Source organism: Echeneis naucrates, chromosome 24 (genome assembly GCF_900963305.1).
Source record: "Echeneis naucrates chromosome 24, fEcheNa1.1, whole genome shotgun sequence".
In the NCBI taxonomy this organism is placed as follows: Eukaryota; Metazoa; Chordata; class Actinopteri; order Carangiformes; family Echeneidae; genus Echeneis; species Echeneis naucrates.
The window spans coordinates 1,472,019-1,490,157 of record NC_042534.1 but is presented as its reverse complement, the minus strand read 5'-3'; the positions used below and the strand labels follow the sequence as shown (position 1 = coordinate 1,490,157).

The following is an 18,139-nucleotide window of genomic DNA, read 5'->3' as shown; positions in this document are numbered from 1 at the left end:
CAAGTCATTCAAGTCTTTGTATCTAGAAGTGTTCAAGTATGTGTTGGACCTCCATGTGTGTTTATGGGCATGAGATTGGTGTGATATTTATCCCATTATTCTCTGTTCCCCTCATATGCAGCACAGATCAACTACGAGTCCCTGACCTTTCGTCAGACTGAAAAGTTCTGGCCTCTGCTGCCAAGCCTACACCATAAAACATAACCTTTAGGAGAAAGAAAGCATGGGAAAACACTTCTAGATCCTGAGGAGATTGTCCGAATTATTCAGACAACAAGGCGGCCATTACAGCCTTTAAAGTTCATCGCGTCGTGAGAATCATTCAGCGGGGAAAAAAAGCACGACAGGAAACTAACCTTTTTGTTTGGCTGCCACAAGTTCCCAGTTTTTGGAGCTGGCAGGAGATCTCCAAGTGGTGGTTCTCTGCTCAGCTGGCTGTTGTGTTTAATGGGAGGATGAAGGAGGATGAGTGGATCTGTAACGGCAGGTAAAAAACGGTATGCAGGCGTTTAAGATTGTTGAAAACCATGAGAGCCATATACCTGTTTATGAAACAGACCAAAGAAAAGTTCATCTGACGGAGAAAGGTTGTTTAATTACCTTTATTTCAATGACAAACTGCAGAAACCTGTGTCTTGTTGTTTGAAACAGGTATTGACCTGCCTGAAGGTAGGAAAAGGTCTTGGAGGTGGAACAGATTAGGTACTTGATTAAAACCAGGACAAGATGTCGATTACATGAGTTCGACCCCAGAGGGTCAGAGGGAAGTGGAGATAATCGGACGACAAGTGAGAATTCAGATCAGTATGAAGGCTTTGAAATGCAGCGCAATAGTCTGTTGATGGAATTGTACGTTTATTGTGACATTCCCAGACTCCGGAGGCTTCAGCTCCAAGTAGAGTTTGTACCGGGCTGCTTGGGACTCAGCAGCATCTGGACTCATTTTCAGATTGCACTTGGAGAGCGAGAAGTTGCGTCAAAGGTCTCCGGGGAACACACGAGAGCGAACTGGAACTCATTTTGACATGAACACCTTTGGGCTTCCACACGTTCCACTTCGCTGTGGGGAAACTCTAAACGGACCGATGTTGACGAATTCCTCGCTAAAATAAAGGCCATCTGCTCGCCCACGCCCACGCACTCTGCGTCCACATGGGTGTGCTTGACCCAAACGTCGGCTGCCCACCATGACATCACCTCGAGAAGCCCTCAGATGCACTCGCATCCTCCATGAGTGCGCACATACACACACACACACACCGTGTTTTTCCCCACGCGTCGCTCACAATCTTTCACAGCTCGTATACGCTCTCCCAGTGTGCATCAGGGTCTCTCTGTCACCAATGACATCATCAGAACTTATTCCCAGCCAGCACACAGCTGATATCATCCACCCAGCACATGTTTGACCTCTTTTGTTTTTTTTGTTTTTTTTTGTTGCATCAGGAGTTTATCAACATTTCAACACTTATGTCTCGGCTGGTGAGAGTTTTATTTTATTTTTTGCAGATACATCAGCTGCCCAGATGCTGGTTTGTTTTCTTTGTGACAGAACAGAAAGAATTCCTATCTGACGTGATCATTTCTGACAGATTGTCGTCGCCATTCTCCTGCTGGATTCACAACACGGCTCCGGCAAATGGAGATCATTTAGTCGGTCTGTGGGTCAAATACCAACACCAAGAAACTCATTATCAGCTCTTCTATTGATGCCTCAGTTTGTTAAAGAAAAAAGAAAGACTCCTTTACCACTGCTCAATAAAATACTGCTGCACTGATACCTGAGAGAAGAGCGACAGGCCCCTTTGTTTAAAAATATCCAATCCATCATATTGAAGTCAGAATTCGTCCTACTTTTGATAAGACTTGATAAGACAGCGGCGTTCAGTCATCAGATTCAGCAGTTCAAAATGTAAACGTCATGAATATTCAGAATGTCCTCGGGTTAAGGTTCACGAGTGCTGCTTCAATTAATGTCAGCGTCGTACTCCAAACTGTTCCGCTTCAAATCCTTCTGAAGATGTTAGTCATTTAAAGACGTTGTGTATTTTATGTGGAAGTTCTTCTTCATTGCAAAGGCATAGCTTGTGTGCTGCCCTGACATGAATCCATACTTTTGTGAATTTATGATGAGAAATGTGAAAGTTGCTGCATTTCAATTTCCAGTTTATTGATTAGTTAACATTGTTTGTCATTTTGTGTCTTTGTGATGTGAGCATCCGATTTAAAGATGAGTTTTTTCATTGAGGTAAAATAAAAACAGACAAGTTAATTGATCGTCCTTCAGTAAAGGAAATGGAGTTCACACCAAGGTGCTCCTGTATTCACATTTCTTAGTTTGGTCCCATTTTATTTACCGTGCAGTAACATGGACCCCCACATGCTGGAAAGATAATGTATAAAAAAAAAGATGCTCATTGAAGAAGTCCACCCATCCTGTGCTTCTACGCTTTTTAGCTCGGACTCTGATTCTCCACAGGTCAGAAGTACATCTTTAGATTATTTATCAGCTCCCCTGTACCACAGCAGGCGCTGGACACTGCAGTGATATGAACCAGTTTAAGTTGGTTAATTAACCTCTGGAGAGTCATGCTTGACACACACACACACACACATACACACATACAGTGACTCCCACAAAGACACACAACTCCACACACTTACCAACACACAAGTGTACCAGCGGTAGTTACAGAAAGACCATTGTCTCCCAGCAGCTCCGCTCTGACTTTCCATTGACTGGGAGGGGGACGTGTTTAGCAAGAGGAAAGGAATGGATGGAGGGGTTGGGGGGGGGGCAGAGAGAGAAAACAACCTCCAATGCTCAGTTGTAGAAACATAAAGGATGTTTTCTGTGACCCAGTTGTCAGAGGAAAATGTAATGAAATCCAATGGAGAGTTTGAGAACAGGCACGTTTTTTAGTTAATGAAGTCACCGTGACCTTGTTGACAGCGTCTGCTGGATTATTGCTAATAACTGATGTCAGGATGGACTTAAAAAAAAAACCAAACTATACGGTGCAGTATGGAAAACTGTTGGGAACATCTGACCGACTTGGTGTGTAGTTGAATGTGTGAGAGTCATATGTAGAGTCCGATCCAGTCTACAGGCGATCCGTCTGCGCTGCTGACTGCCTTCATAACCAGAATATGGAAAATGCAAAGAATAAAGTCAATTCAATGGCCGATCCGCTGACTTCATCTTTCAGTTGTTTTTCCATTTAATAGGATTTAAAAACCAGCATTTTATGTAAAGTTGTGGTGCTTCCAAAGTTGATAAGAAATAGTTTTAATTAATTATGAGCGGCGCTATAATCCAGGCAGCTGAATACTCCCTGAGATGATGGGACTGAGTGACAGAGCTGTTCATAATCTTTGGAAAAGAGCCCCTAATCGTCCCGGAGCTGCTCAGTGTCCGGCAGCAGAACAGTCGCGCTGTAAACAAGGACGTCTTCTTCAGCAGCTCAGGAAGCAGACGTTTACGTTTCTGGTCCAAGCGGAGCCACAGCATTCAGCACCAAACTGGAGTTTTCGAAAAAGAATGGAAACCTCCAAATTATGGTTTTACCTCCACAGTGGTTGGTGCACCAACATACCAGCCAGACAGAATCTACAATCTAGCCGAGATCTAATGAGGTGGTAGTGAGGCTCCGATGGCAGGTAGTCATTATTCTGTGTATGTGCATTTTTGTGTCATTAAAAGTGACCGAAGAAGGAAGCGAGGGTTGACTGAGCTTCTGGAACATTTTACAAGTTCTGTTTTGCTTTTGTTGTGTTGTTCTGTGTGGTGTTGACTGTCTGTCATACCAAGAAACCAGGCAGATCCGTATCTGGTTGGCAAAGCACATTCCTGCTGTGCTTCATTCACAGCGCACTCGGTCGGTGTTTGTGGAAACTGGCCTTTCGGAATCTGCTGCAATTCACAGCAAGCTTACCGTCACAAACAAGAGAAACATATTCTGTGAAGCCTGAAACTTTTTGGACCATAAAAAAAGAAGCTTGAGCTTAAAAGGGAAACTTTCAGCGGAGGTATTGGCAGGATTTCAGAGCGGTTTCAGAGGTCACAGTGAGCTGCTGCTTCGTCGCCATTTTGGCATCGATGAACGGGGGCGGGGGGGGCAGAGTGAGGTGCATGCTGGTCTGTGGCAAGCAAATATTCACCCACCTGTCAGTCAGCGCGGCCACAACCTCAATTATGAAGAATTTTAAGGTTTAATAGAAGTTATAGAAAAATTCAATGTGCAGAGTCATGAAATATCTGAAGAGACTGAATGGAGGCTGTGAACGGTTTATATCTGCTGTAAAGCTGGCCACTTGCACTAAGGACAATAGGTCCAAGCCAAAGCAGCTGTGTACTGAATATTTACAACATGTTGGGATAATAATTTCACTATTGAACCTTTATTTTTCTATAAAACACTGGAAGACAAAGAATATGTTATTAATAACAGAGAAAGTTGAAGCATCTGTGTCTGATTAGCGACGAAGCACGCTGGGTGAAATATCCCTGCAGTCTCAGATTCGGTCTTGTTTGTTCACCTTCCTCCTGCTAGTCGTTCTCTGCTGTTGGATTGTTTACTCAGCTTGTTAATCTTACAGCTCATAACTTTAAAGCAGGAAAACAAACAGAATTACGGAGACACTTTAAACTAACAGCTTTAATTCCAATATAAAACATCAACTCCAAAGTCCAACGTCTCGTCTGCTAATGTGCTTGTGTTGTGTTTCTAATAACATCCCAGCGGTGGAGGTGTGCAGTCCCTGTCTGTCTGTGTGTGTCTGTGTGTGAAGATAGAAGTCCCTGAATAAACAAAGTTTTAACAACTTAATGAAAGTCAAAATATTCCAGCGAAGGTTTGTTAAGTGTCAGATCTCCTCCTAATGCCTGTCTGCCTTTCCTGCCTGTAATGCAGTAATGACGGAGGGGGGGTTAACACGGTGTCAAATACAGCCTGTGTCTGCAAATCCAACATTTTTAATCTGTCAAAATATCTCTGGCTGTCAGGAGATGTTTTCTTTGTGTTAGCTGTGGTCGCTGAGAGGGAAAGACTCCTTTTTCTTTTAAGAATCTTCTTCTTCCCTCGTTGTCTTCTGTAGGTTCGCTGTGTTTCCACACATTAATGTGTTCTTGAACCAAACCATGGCCCAACATAAAGATGGACGAGTCTTCTCAAAGTTCGAGGGTGGCGGCAGGGAAAGCTTTCAAACTCAATAAGTGACATAACGAGCACAGCATTGACGTCACATCTCGATGGCAAACACAATTATGTCTGTATGCATTTTCATAATTAGTTTTTTGTGTAATCAGAGAAGCTTTTAATTTTGGGATTATGTGGTAAAAACTTGATTGATGCAGCCCGCTTGGCTTCTTCACCAGATCAGGTCAGCTCGCTCTTCTTACCTGGGTGGTGTAATACAAATTAAACTTGAACAAAAAATATATTGAGGCTCACAATAAATATAGCAACTTCTGACCAAAAGTACAACTTTCTTATTAACCACTCCCTCTTCTGGTTTAAGCCCCGCCCCTCATGAGTACGAATACAGATAATGTTGATGGTTGAACAGATACTGGGGAACTCACTCATCCCTAATTATTGGTGTGTACTCGTGATTAAAAAGAGAAGTGTCACAGTTTCATGTTGTGAGTCACTGATGTTCAGGAAATAATGGTTGCATGTGTTATTTTTGTGGAAAAAATAAATCCAATGATGTTTTCAAACATTTGGAAATAATTTGACTTCCCGTGGTGTCACAAATCAGATCTCGACCAAACCTGAAAAGATTAAACTGATAAGTGAGATGATTCAAATGTAGCATTAAAACATCGTGATTTTGTGTGCTTTTGGCGAAGGAGCCATTTTGATGTGTTGCGTTGTCTGTAATGTTATTTGTGTTTTCTTATTGTGTCTCTTCTCCTTCAGTGATCCCAGCAGGGATCAGACTGGAGATAATATCTTTGTAACATAAAATCCAACTAATGATGATAATCAAGATCACTCGAAGCAGAGCTGATGATACAGAAACGCTGAGTACGTCCTTTGTTTTGGGCAAATTTCAGCTTCAGTGAAGACGAGATCAAAAAGCAAAACATATATTTCCTCAAGTAAAGTTATTTTATCAGCGGCTCTCTGCTGTCCCTCAATTTCAAGCTTTGCTGGCAGCATTAGGAAATACATCCGTAAAAGTTTTTCCGCAACAGATTTAACCTGCAGCTCAGTCTTAATCAGAATTAATCTCATCTACAAAGGTTTGATCAGCTCATTTGTTTCGGCGAACACACAACCAGACCTTTGTGATTTGATGAAACTTTGATGATAGGGGAAGCAGCTCAGATGTGGATCTGGGCCACAGAAATGTGACCTTTAAAATGCTGCCAGCAATTTTCAACAACTGCAGCCCCGAAAATATCCCTGAATATCCCTCTGAGGGTTTGATGATCTTAACTGTCTTAAAAATGGCTTTTTGAGTCCACGTGCGGCACGTACCCAGAACAACAGGCGTGTTACAGAGTCCACAAATCACCGTCACAGAAAAAATTAGACATTGATGTTCTCCTTTCTCTTTCTCTCTCTTAGATGAGTTTGGAGCTGAAGGCGCGTCAGGCCCAGGACCCTCCCACGGGGGATCCTTCAGGGGACCTCCTCCCTCCCAGACTTATGAGGATCAGGACGGGAGTTTGGGCCCAGGTCCGGCCCCCGGGATCGGATTTACACCGAGTCCGGGACCAGGGCCGTCGGGTCCCCCCACCACCAACTACAACAACATCCACATCCCGCCGGGGGCCCACGCGCCGGCTAACACTCCGGCCGAGCTGCCTCCACCTACAGGTACGAAGCTCGAGGTGACACACGATGACAGAATCAGCATAAATCCAATCAGAAATTAGTCTTTCTCTAAAGGCACTGAAACTAAGTCTGAGGTTTTCTGACTGTAGCTGCCGAGTGAATGAACCCCATTTCCTCCAATATCACCGTGGACCAAACGTGACAGCTCACAGAAAAAGGAGAAGTCGCAGGGTTAGACAGTCGAGATGACATTAGGGAGGCGTGTTGATGATGCAAGAAGCTGCACCGACCGTTCAAATTAACAGCGAACATCGACTTCAGCACCAGTTTTCATTTTAGAAACAATGAATGAGTTCCAGGAGCTGGAAAAAATACCTGCAGCTCTGACGGGTGTTTCTGTGATTAACAACAATAATAATGATAAAAAAAAAGTGCAGTGTTTGTGTTGTGTGGCGTGTTTCTGACATTTGGGTTTGTGTAAACATTTGCACATTTTCTCTGGAGGATACATGGTGAGTGATTCTGTGAGGATTTTACTCCCACAGCTCAGCAGGAATTGTGTATACACGAGGAGGTCGGCATCAAGGTCGTGTGTAACGCAAAATGTGTGCACACAAAAAAGTAATTGCCCCCCTGTGGCAAATCAACGAGTGAAGACAAAGACTTATGTAACACACTTTTCTGCCCCCTCCTGATTTCATGTGCACGGGTGAGCGGAGATGTCGATTTTTTGTTTGCCAGGTCAACGTGTGGTACTTCTACACACACGCACACACACACACACACACGTTGTTGGCTGTTGGCTGTTGTCTTGCTGGCATTCACTCATGTCGCTGCTGTGCAGAAGACGAGGGGTGTGTGTGTGTGTGTGTGTTGGCTCGCTCCCTGTGAGCGCTGCTGATAGTAAAGAACTGTTATCGATCACAGGAGAGCAGCAGGGTTTGTGTGTCTGTGTGTGAAGGAATCTGGCTTTCTGTGTGTAAAGGAACTTGCAGGTCAGCGTGTTTCTGTGTGGAGCTCATGTTTGATTTTATTGTTGATTGGAGTCTGTTTGGCTTCGGCTCACAGGCCCTCAGTATTCTGTAGGTCGATGCCTCCATATTAAATGTTGTCTCCTCTGTTCACATGATGTCTACTTCCTGTCCGTCCATCTGTCCCAGAAGACGTTAGCTGGGTTGTAAAGCCTCTGAGGCAAATTAATAATCTGTAGGATTGAGCCGCATTAAAAAAAAAAAAAAAATAGATGCAGGATGGATTTGTTAAGTTTCCACAAACTTCAGAGGAAAAGTGGTAGAAATAAATGAATAAAACTACGACTGAGTAATTATTCAACCACTCATCAATAAGTGTTGACATTTCTACACATCCTGAAGAGCTTCTCACAAAAAGAAAACACCTTTGTGTTTCGGGTTTCTTCAGGTTCAGGCACAGTAATGATGATTTGGGTTATAAGGCTTTGTGTTGATTTGTCAGCTTATCCCAATAACCAGCATATGCAGACTCAGCAGTTTTGATCGTGTGTCTCTGTTGGCCAGCAGAAGGAGTTAAACCGGTGCCTTTGCCCCGAACTGTGCCCACTGTTGACCCCACACTGCTCAACGCCCAGCAGCAGGGTAAGAACACACACACTCCGACACTCAAGAGCCCATTTCCTCTGTCTCGCTGTTCGCTCTGTTAATTCCTTAAAAGCTGCCGGTGAGAAGAGATTAACACAGTCCAGCAGCTCTGTGATCTCTGCAGCGGCATCCAGCCCGCCATAGATGTGGTTTTTAAATCTGCAGTTTAGGGCCACACACAATTCACACACCTCTTCAGTTCTGTAGCTGCTCATGAGAGACTTTTCTGTTCCTGCTGCGAAAACAAAAAAACTGAACTGTGTAGAGTTGGACCAGATTCCCGAGACCGATCCCAAACTCTGACAGGCTTTAAATCCAGCTCAAAAACCTTCATTTTCCCTTTTGGACATCATTAAATGTTCATTTATTTATTTAAATTCTCGACATGTTCTCAGTCTGCTTTCTCCACATCATCTCTCTCTCTCTGTCTGAATATCAGGATTCCCTTTCTGTTTCTCAGTGAGTCTTTATTTCTGCTTGTGTCTAAATGTTTTTTTGTTTTGTGTTCACATCAAGCCTGAATTCCTTCACAACAAAAACAACACAACCTAAAGCAGTTTTCCACAGTTTTTCTGTTAGCTTGGAGGATGAGACCCCGTCAGGTATTCAGACTTCCTGGCCCTAACATCGTCCCCCACAAAAATCACATAATCATCACTCAAAAATAGATTTCATTGAAAATGAGTTTGATAAACGACCTATACAACTGAAATTATAATCACAAAATCAGCTTCCCGACTTTTCTGAAGATGCTGTCTGAGAGAAGGACGATAACACGGCTCTGAACACTGCAGGATGTTGGGTAACCAGCGTGTAACCACCGGAGAAGTGACAGCGCAGGAGACGGCGGTGACGCTGACGGTCGCTGTGCGATCCGGCCCCTCGCGCCAGTCGTCTGGCTGCCATCTAACCCGTCATTACAACCAGACCACCGCCACTTTGCCGCTGCCTAGACTATCATTATCTGCTGGTGTTTGGCCGCAGAAAGAGTGAGAACGAGCGGGAGAGAGAGCCAGACGCTGAGAAACAGAGAGAGAGTATGTGGTTGGAGCGGTGGAGAGCTTATGGTCTGAACACGGTGCTCCATCTTTTCCTCGTAATTCAACAACCACTTCACCGCATTAACATCCACATGAGTCACCAAGTTTTCAGGAAAAGTCAGGTCACTTATTATTCAATAAATCCCAACCTGCCCCTCGTCCACAGCTACTATCTTCATATGTACACCACGAATATGTTGGAGTGAATGAAAGTCTGAGCCGAAGGGTTCACATTCACCTGGCACGTTTATTTTTTCCACCGAGGTTAGTGTGCACACTCAGCAGAACCTTTAGCTGGATAAGTAGGTGAAGCGAACAATCCTCCCTCTTTTCAAAACCTGATTCAAACACTGCAAAGCCAAAGTGGACAAAGCAGCGTTGTCTTTTCGACTCCTTCGCCCGATAGCCGATACGAATAAAACGGCCTGTCTGAAAAACACATTAATCCCTCCGTCCATGCGGATAAACTAAAAGCGACGCGGCGCTCTGCTCTCCGTTAACACTTCTGAAAAGAAGAGTGTTTTCTCTGCACTTTCTATTGACAGGAGGAAGAAACGAAACTTGAATTTCATCCCGTCTGCCAGTTCACCGAGTTCACTCAGCCGGTGTTTTCTTTTCTTTACACCCACAACAGAAAGTAAAACTCTCTCCAGCGCTTCACCGAGCTGAGATGCTTCTGCACCTGAAGCGTTAATGGCGTTGCTGGTTGAAGGGTGTTCTTTGAGATGTCATATTGTGAAGTATTGTCGCAGACGATGGCGGTTTGATTATTCTTCATTCTTTCATGTCGTCTTCAAGAGAAAACACAAAAGTCATGTTTTGAGCTGAGATTAGGAAAGTCTGTTCAGATAATTAGAGCCAGGCTGCCATTGTTTTCTCTTTGTGAGTCTGCCTGTGTGTGGGTGTGTGTGTGTCACAGGCTAATTTTAGGGAGGTTTCCGACCATAGACCGGTTAATTGGACACACACTTGTCCGACTGGGGAATACCTGGAAATACACGTGCCCCCGGTGGGGGCGAGGATTAGGTCAGAGTGAAGTGTTGGGCAGATCTCCAGGAAATATCTGCAGCTCTGCGTAACGTCCCTTAAATTGACCCGTGTCAACATTTAACTCAGCAGTTACACAAGATGTCACTTTGGGTTGTAAGACATTGGCAATGGCTGTTTTTACCACGTCTTCTAGACTAGAGCGTTGTTGTCGGTGTGGTTTGTGTTTTAAAGGTGAGTTTTAGATCAGAGATCAGGTTTTAATCCAACAACGGTCATTTATCTCCGTATTGACCGAAGTGAAGCAGATTAAATGTTACAACTGGACTGATGACATGTTGGTTTATTGTCAGCGTAAGAAAGACAGATTCATTTACGGTGTTAATTTCTGCAGCGACGTTGGAAGATGTGCTGATTGTCTGATTGGTTTTTGTGCTACGTTATAATGTTTTCCTTTTCTTTTTTGGTCATTAGCACTTTTTAAATACGCTCTTTCTGTGAATCTCTCTCCGTTCTGGCCGTCTCTCATCTCTCACTTCATTTATCTGCTGTGTTCCCTCCTCCTCCTCTCGGGCTCTTCCTAACACTGGGAGTAAGCAGTCAGCATATTCAAAAGTCTTCTCCAGCTTTTTGGGGGAGGAGAGAAATCAGCCAAAGGATTAGAGGCTCATAATGCACCATCTCCAGGACATTTTTAAGAGAAGAAAACGATGTTTTATGGTCGTCACGAAGCCAAGAGAGGCTGTAATTATCTGTAGCTGTGTGCGTTCCTCTGCATTGATTCACAAAGAGGGACCCTCGAAGGTCCTTTTATGGGGTCTCACCATATTAAAGTACAATAACTTTAATTTGGTGATGTTATTATTATATAAGTCCTGAGAGAAGCGCTGGCGTCAGAGATCTTTAAATTTATCCCTGTTGTTTTGTTTTTTTTAATCCATGCTGCCGTCCAATGAACCAGGGCTGAGATCTCAGCAGCTGCCTTCTCTTTTCACTTTTGATTTAAGCTGGTTTACGGTTTGTCATGTCAGGTGATGTATTTGTGAAATGTCAGATCTGAAAAACATTTTAGTCGACGTGGACGCTGATCTCTGGATGTCTTCGCTTCATTCCCAGCAAACAGGAATGAATATATTCATGCTGGATGCCAGCGACGAAGAGCTTGAATAAATATTCTCCACTTAAAGTCAGATTTGATATGAAAACTGGAACAGAACTTTTTGGAAGTAAAAACGCACACTCCCGCCTTATTTCCTGATTCGGTCTCAATCCTTTTAACTCCAACATAAATAACAAACTACAGGAAATACTGACACCTGACCAGGTGTCTGAGAATACAACGCCGTGTTAAATGAGAGAATTTCACTGTAAAATGAATCTGAACAGCGACCATTCAGGTGAAACCCCGTTTGTAAAACCGAAGGGTCAGTGCTGCCGCTGTGGATCCGTGCAGATGGTTCTGCTTTCACTTTGGCCAGTTGTGATGTCAGCCGTGCTAAACATCCACACAGCAGTTTTCATTGGGAATACTTCCTATGCAGAAAGCTCCAATGAAATTTCAATGAAAACTCTTCAGACCAAGGTCTGCGGATTATCTGGAGAAACTGAGAGGCTGGTTCTGGTCACTCGGACAGAACAGCAGTGATGCTGAAAGGATTTACTGAAGTTTTCCGTAAAGTGTTTGGAGTTTGTTGCTGTCAGTCATCTGCAGCTGGATAAATGAGAGCGTCTCCTGACCCGGGCTGGGTCCTGCGGAGCGGAGGGCGGGGGCGAATGGTTCGAGTTAAAGAGTCCTCTGGGAGGGCGAGGAAGGAAGGAGTTCAGATGAAGAGAAGGAAAAACGAGTGAGGAAGAATAAATGAATACCCATACGCCAAAGGAGGCCATGTTAAAACACAATACAATAACCTTCAATGAGGAAGAATTTATTTAATCCAATCCAAAATGGAAAACATGCAACGGAGGAAGTACCTTTAATTGTTTCACTGGATGGACGCATCAATGGAGCACCCGAAGGAAGGAACATTTAGAGGTCTCATCTCCGCTTGCTGTTGTTTCTGATGTCTTCATGAGGTGGAAAATGTTGAACCTCCACGTACGGAGGTTTTTAGGGAAAGTCCTGATCTCAGCCGCTCGTCGATGCAGAGGATGGATCATTGAGGGGCTATCTGGACTTTACAGCAGTAATCCTGCAGGGTGGAGACGAAGTCCTGCATGTATTCTATAGTGTCAGAGACCTCCACAGACGCTGATGGGTGGAGGCCCATTTATTTGCACGGATCCTTTACTGTCTGGGAAACGACAAAGAACTAAATCTAACCAATAATAAGAAAAACAACCCAAAAAAAGGAACGATGAAAACATCAGTCAGCCTCACCGTTTTCATTTTAACGGTCAGCGTTTGTCTTATCTCACACATTTGAATTATGGAAAGTAAGAAAGCCATTTTAATTGTGGTTTGCATTTAATCAGCCACAAATAGAGAATCAGTGTTGTTCTCAGATCAGGAACACAGGATGTTCTAACCAGCTGTTAGATCTGGATATCATGATTTTCCTACTAAATGCAATATTTCAGAAAAAAAGCCACCAGCTTCAAAATGAATATAAAGAAAGCATATTAATATTGTATATCATGTGTTATTTGAGCCGGGCTATAATGAGAATAAAGTTTTAGATCTCAGGTGAAGCTCTCTGGTCACATCGTCTTCAGTGCGTCACTGTTTAAACCACAGAAATGTTCGGACTTGTTTGCTTTAGTCGTCACAGGAGGCCTGGACGTCCTGCAGAGTTATGCATTTTGTTTTCTGTTTCAGGGGAGCAGAAGTGGAGGGCTGTGTGTGTGTCCGCACTAAATCACTGCTGTTTTTATAACCTGAGTTAAAAAAAAAAAACAAAACGTGCTCATGTGATGTGAAGTTAGAGAGGGAGGGAGGGCGAGAGACATGTGGTCGACCTGGTGAGCTCACAGGGAGCGGTTAGTCTCTGAGGGACGACTCTTAAATGTCTTATTCAACACAACAGTAATACGAACCCATCAAAGGTAACGCACACACAGACACACACACTGTGTCCCATCATGTGGGGGGTTACTCTCTCTTTAAGCAGCTCACATCAGTGACCTCTGAGCTCTGCACAGGTCGTCCTCCATCATAAATTACCCACAATCCCCGGCCTGCTGACAGATGATTATGGGATAGCGGTGTTTCCGTGACGCAGGCCGAAAGTGTTTGAATGGAGTCGTTTTCCCAGAAACTCCAGCCAGAATAGATCCCGCCATCTTTCCGGAGGCCGGGTCATTGACGTCGTTTTCTGCTTGTTTCCGGCATGGAGCTCTGTGTTGGTAGTTGTTGCATCTGTTTGCCTGTTTTTCCTGCAGAGCTAAAGTTTTGTGATGTCATCATCAGGGAGGGACTGAAGTCTATGGGAAAATGTCCCTCCCCCTCCCTGATGAGTTTATGGTCTGAAACACAACATGATGTTCTTTTTTTTTTTTTTATAAGCTCCATGTAAAGGGGGCGGGGCATCTGTTTGATGGATCAACTGCATCATCCAATCAGGATGGAGCACAGAGCAGGTCCGCTCCACTGGGTTTCAAAAATCCAAAATGGTGACGACCAGATTCTGAATCTTCAACACAAACCAACAAGTGACGGCAGAACCGCTTTACTCTGAACGAGGCAATTCGACATTTGATGCTTTGAGTTTTTGTGTCAGTGCTGAAAAGTTCTCGGCTGCTTTCCTGTTTTTTCTTTCTTTTTGGGGCGGCGCATTTCTGGCTGGTTTATTTCTGCAGTCAAGCATCAATCCCGTCTTTGTGTGACGGTTCACGGCCTCACTGATTCTTCTGTTCCTCTTCTGGTTGTCGCTCATTCTGACTGATATCTGACTCTGATCTCTCTGATCTTCCAATCTGCCCTGTCCCCCCCCCACAGGCGGCGTGCAGCTCAGCGCGGAGGACTTCACCAAGGCCCAGAAGTACTGTAAGTACGCGGGCAGCGCCCTGCAGTACGAAGACGTTGGCACGGCGGTCCAGAACCTCCAGAAGGCCCTGAAGCTCCTGACCACCGGCAAAGAATGAAGCCTTTGTCCTCCTCCGATCTGCTCCCTCCGTCCCGCCTTCCTTTTATCCCCCATTTTCTCCCCCAGCAGCGCCGTTCTATCAGTCACTGATCTGGACGCAGCTCACACACTCACACACACACACACACACACACACTCTCTCTCTCTGAGGGCGTCCTGTGAAGAGGGCTGTTCAGCTCGCCATCAGAGGAGGACATGATGGAAATCAATCTGCAACAATGGCTGCCTGTGTCTGTCTGACTGACTCATGTTTAATAGTTAGAGCTCAAAAAACACATCAGAGCTTCATTACTGACATCTTTACTTGACCGATTGTCAAGTCAGTAAAAGACATTAACTCAAGTTCCTGAACTGCAACACATCTTAAAGTTTACAAACAGCAACAACGTTAAATTTGATGGTAAACTGTAAAATCAAATCAGCTCTTAAGACAATAAATGAAACTTTAGTTTAGACTTCTTTCATCAGACTTCATATCGTGAAATTCCTCAGATTTTGGAGAAAGAGCAGACCAAACACTAAACTCCCCGGGCGGAGTGTGTGATCTACTGTGATCTGTAGACTAACAAACAGCTGGAGACCAGGTCGTCTCGTCTCGTGTGTGAAGCTCAGAATGTACTCGACCACCTCGGCGTTGATGTGAATGATTTTTGATTTGGCTGCAGTTCTTAATAACTAACGTGAGCTAAAATGTGTTTCTGTCTGAGTTAAAGAAGAAATTTACTACAATCTGTTAGATCAGTGAATGAATAAATCAGCTGGTGGGGTGTTTCCGTGGCAACAGGAGCCGCCGTTTGACTTCCTGTTTGTTGGGACGTGTTTTTGTTTTGAATGTGTTGACATATCTTTTTCTCTGTACCTGATTCCTGATGCCGAGGCGCTGGACTTTCTAGTTATTTAACCTTTAGCTTTCTCTGGACTTGATTTTCACACCAAGCTGCAGCACCAGAAAGTTTTGAGGGAACTTTGAATAAAACATTTTGAAAATGTTGACGTGACTCGCTGTGTTGTGAAATGTTCAAGGTTCTGTTGGAGGAGGACGTTACGGATCAGCCGTTTTCCATCTGGATCTGATCCGTGTCGTGGAGGAGATGGAAGAAACCTGAAAGCTCTGTTGTGCTTCACAATAAAAACAGAAGCGTCCATCTTCCCTCCGTTTTCGCTCTGAGAAGCAGGTCACAGTGACCTCACAGTTCTTTTTTGTCCAGGAGGTGCAGTGGACAGGTGGGTTAATGACACAGAGGAGAACAGTGTTCGATTCCCACGTGAACTAACAGTTTATGTTGTGAGTTTGGGGGTTTTGATCGCTCGCTTTTATAATCTGAGGTAACGGTGAGCAGCACCGTGCCACACCGGGCTCAGAGAGGAGACTTATTTTCTTCAGATGGACCTGAACAACATCCTGAGGGGGGACGGGGGGACGGGGGGGACATGTGGTTTGAGTTTTCCTCAGGCTGAAGAGGAAGCCACAAAAAGTTAAATATCTCAACTCGTCTTAAAACTCATCGACACAAGATCGGACAGAGTCCATGAGGGGACGTTCTGGGGGACATGAGGTCGGTCCGTCTCTGCTGCTGGATAGTCACTGTTAAGCTATTTGTCCATCTCTGTAAAAAAAAAAACAACCGCCTGCTCTGATGGTTCGATTCCGAAGGTTCCTGTAGAAACGTGGGAAAGCCTCTCCAAAGATTCCCAGAGGGAATATTTTTTGTCTTTTATGGTCCCTCTGTCCTCTGGGACCTCGCTCGCTTCAAATGATCACCAGTTGCAGTTTGTTTTGACCGGCACGGTCCAATCAGACGGTTCAAGTGGGTCAGACTTTAAGACCAAAAACAGAAAGTCTGAAGGTTTCTTTAGAAATTCACCTGTTGAGGATAAAACTGTCCCTATTCGTCCATCTGTCTGTCTTCCACATTCCATCGTTTTCCGTCATCTGCTCATCATATCGGTCTTCTGTCCGGTTCTATTTTTACAGAAGCAGAAGGAAGACCAGATTCCAGTCTGAGTCTTTAAGTTTATCATAAATCCCAGTTACACCAGTAAACACCGTCTCCGTCTGCCATCAGTCCTGCGTCATGGAACAGACGGGCGCTCAGTTTAGTGACATTACATCATCTGGGTCTTCGGCCTGAGGCGGAACGTGACGCCTTCGTGTTCACGTATAAAAGCAGCAGGACGTTCAGTTACAGGAAGTGATGCAGCACAAAGTAAAAAAAAAAAAAAAAAACGACCTTCGTTATTCCAGCTGGAAGTCGCCACATTTTTGAGATTTTACATTTTTTTAAATGGTCGAAACCTGAATCCGGTTTGCAGTATTAACACGTCTTCGTCAGGATTCATCAGAATCATCAGACCTGCAGAGACTGCTGCTCCGGGTTTGTCTGACTGTGTCCATTGTGTTGTTCTTTGTGAGGTTTTGTGTGTCATCATTGTGTTCATCTTGTCGGGTGCATCTGCGGCCTCCTGTCTCTTTATCAGGCAGGAAGTTTCAACTTCTCTGACGTTTACAAGCAAATGAGCCACCTTTTGTTCCGACTGACTTCAGGCTCTCCATTGTCACGGGCCACGTTTATCACCAGACAACTGTCACCGCTGACAAGGACTCACTTTGGTTTGTGCGTCCGACCACAGAGAAACCTGCTCAGTCAGATGAATTCATTTTTCACAGTTGTGAGAGTTGTGTGAAGCAGCAGTTTCCTGTTGATAACCTGCTTCCTGGTGCTCCTCAGGAGGTGATTGGTTGCCGGGCAGGTTGGGGGCGTGGCCTCAGTCTGATGGATGTGTGTGATTAACGGCTCAGGAAAGAAGGAGCGGTGATGCAAGTGTGTTGTGATCCGCAGCAGGTTGTGTGTTCATGATCTTCATGTGTGTAACTGCTGTCACCTTCAACTCAAAACAGGCCACAAATATGGTTCTGATCCACAGCTGGACTTTGTCTGAGCCAGGTTCAGGCCTCTTGGGGCCAGTTTTTCCCATCAGGACATTGTCCAACGGACCACACTGTCTTCACCAGTTTGTCTTCTTCCCATAATGCATCGTGATAAAACGTCTGTCCCGGGTAAGAGACACAGACCCATAAAACCTGATGTTTGAGCTCGTGGAGCTCCTCTGGTGGATCCGATCCTGACCCTGCGGATCTGGTCCTGACCCTGTGGATCCGATCCTGACCCTGTGGATCCGGTCCTGACCCTGTGGATCTGGTCCTGACTCTGCAGATCTGGTCCTGACCCTGTGGATCCGATCCTGACCCTGCAGATCTGGTCCTGACCCTGTGGATCCGATCCTGACTCTGCAGATCTGGTCCTGACCCTGTGGATCCGATCCTGACCCTGTGGATCCGGTCCTGACCCTGTGGATCTGGTCCTGACTCTGCAGATCTGGTCCTGACCCTGTGGATCCGATCCTGACCCTGCAGATCTGGTCCTGACCCTGTGGATCCGATCCTGACTCTGCAGATCTGGTCCTGACCCTGTGGATCCGATCCTGACCCTGTGGATCCGGTCCTGACCCTGTGGATCTGGTCCTGACTCTGCAGATCTGGTCCTGACCCTGTGGATCCGATCCTGACTCTGCAGATCTGGTCCTGACCCTGCAGATCTGGTCCTGACCCTGTGGATCTGGTCCTG

At 45.0% G+C, this 18,139-nt stretch overlaps 1 protein-coding gene across 2 annotated transcripts in view; it reads left to right on the top strand.

The window, feature by feature from the left end:
* The window catches only part of vta1 (vesicle (multivesicular body) trafficking 1), a 33,937-nt gene extending 18,433 nt beyond the window's left edge, over positions 1–15,504 (top strand). The window contains exons 6-8 of one of the 2 annotated variants that reach the window (XM_029496854.1): positions 6,579–6,830; positions 8,327–8,401; positions 14,366–15,504. In XM_029496854.1, coding sequence (XP_029352714.1) covers positions 6,579–6,830; positions 8,327–8,401; positions 14,366–14,511 — 473 coding nt within the window. In that variant the 3' untranslated portion in view covers positions 14,512–15,504. Of the gene's footprint in view, positions 1–6,578; positions 6,831–8,323; positions 8,402–14,365 lie in introns of both variants that reach the window. The other variant, XM_029496853.1, reaches the window with a different exon arrangement.
* The last annotated feature ends 2,635 nt before the right edge of the window (positions 15,505–18,139 follow it).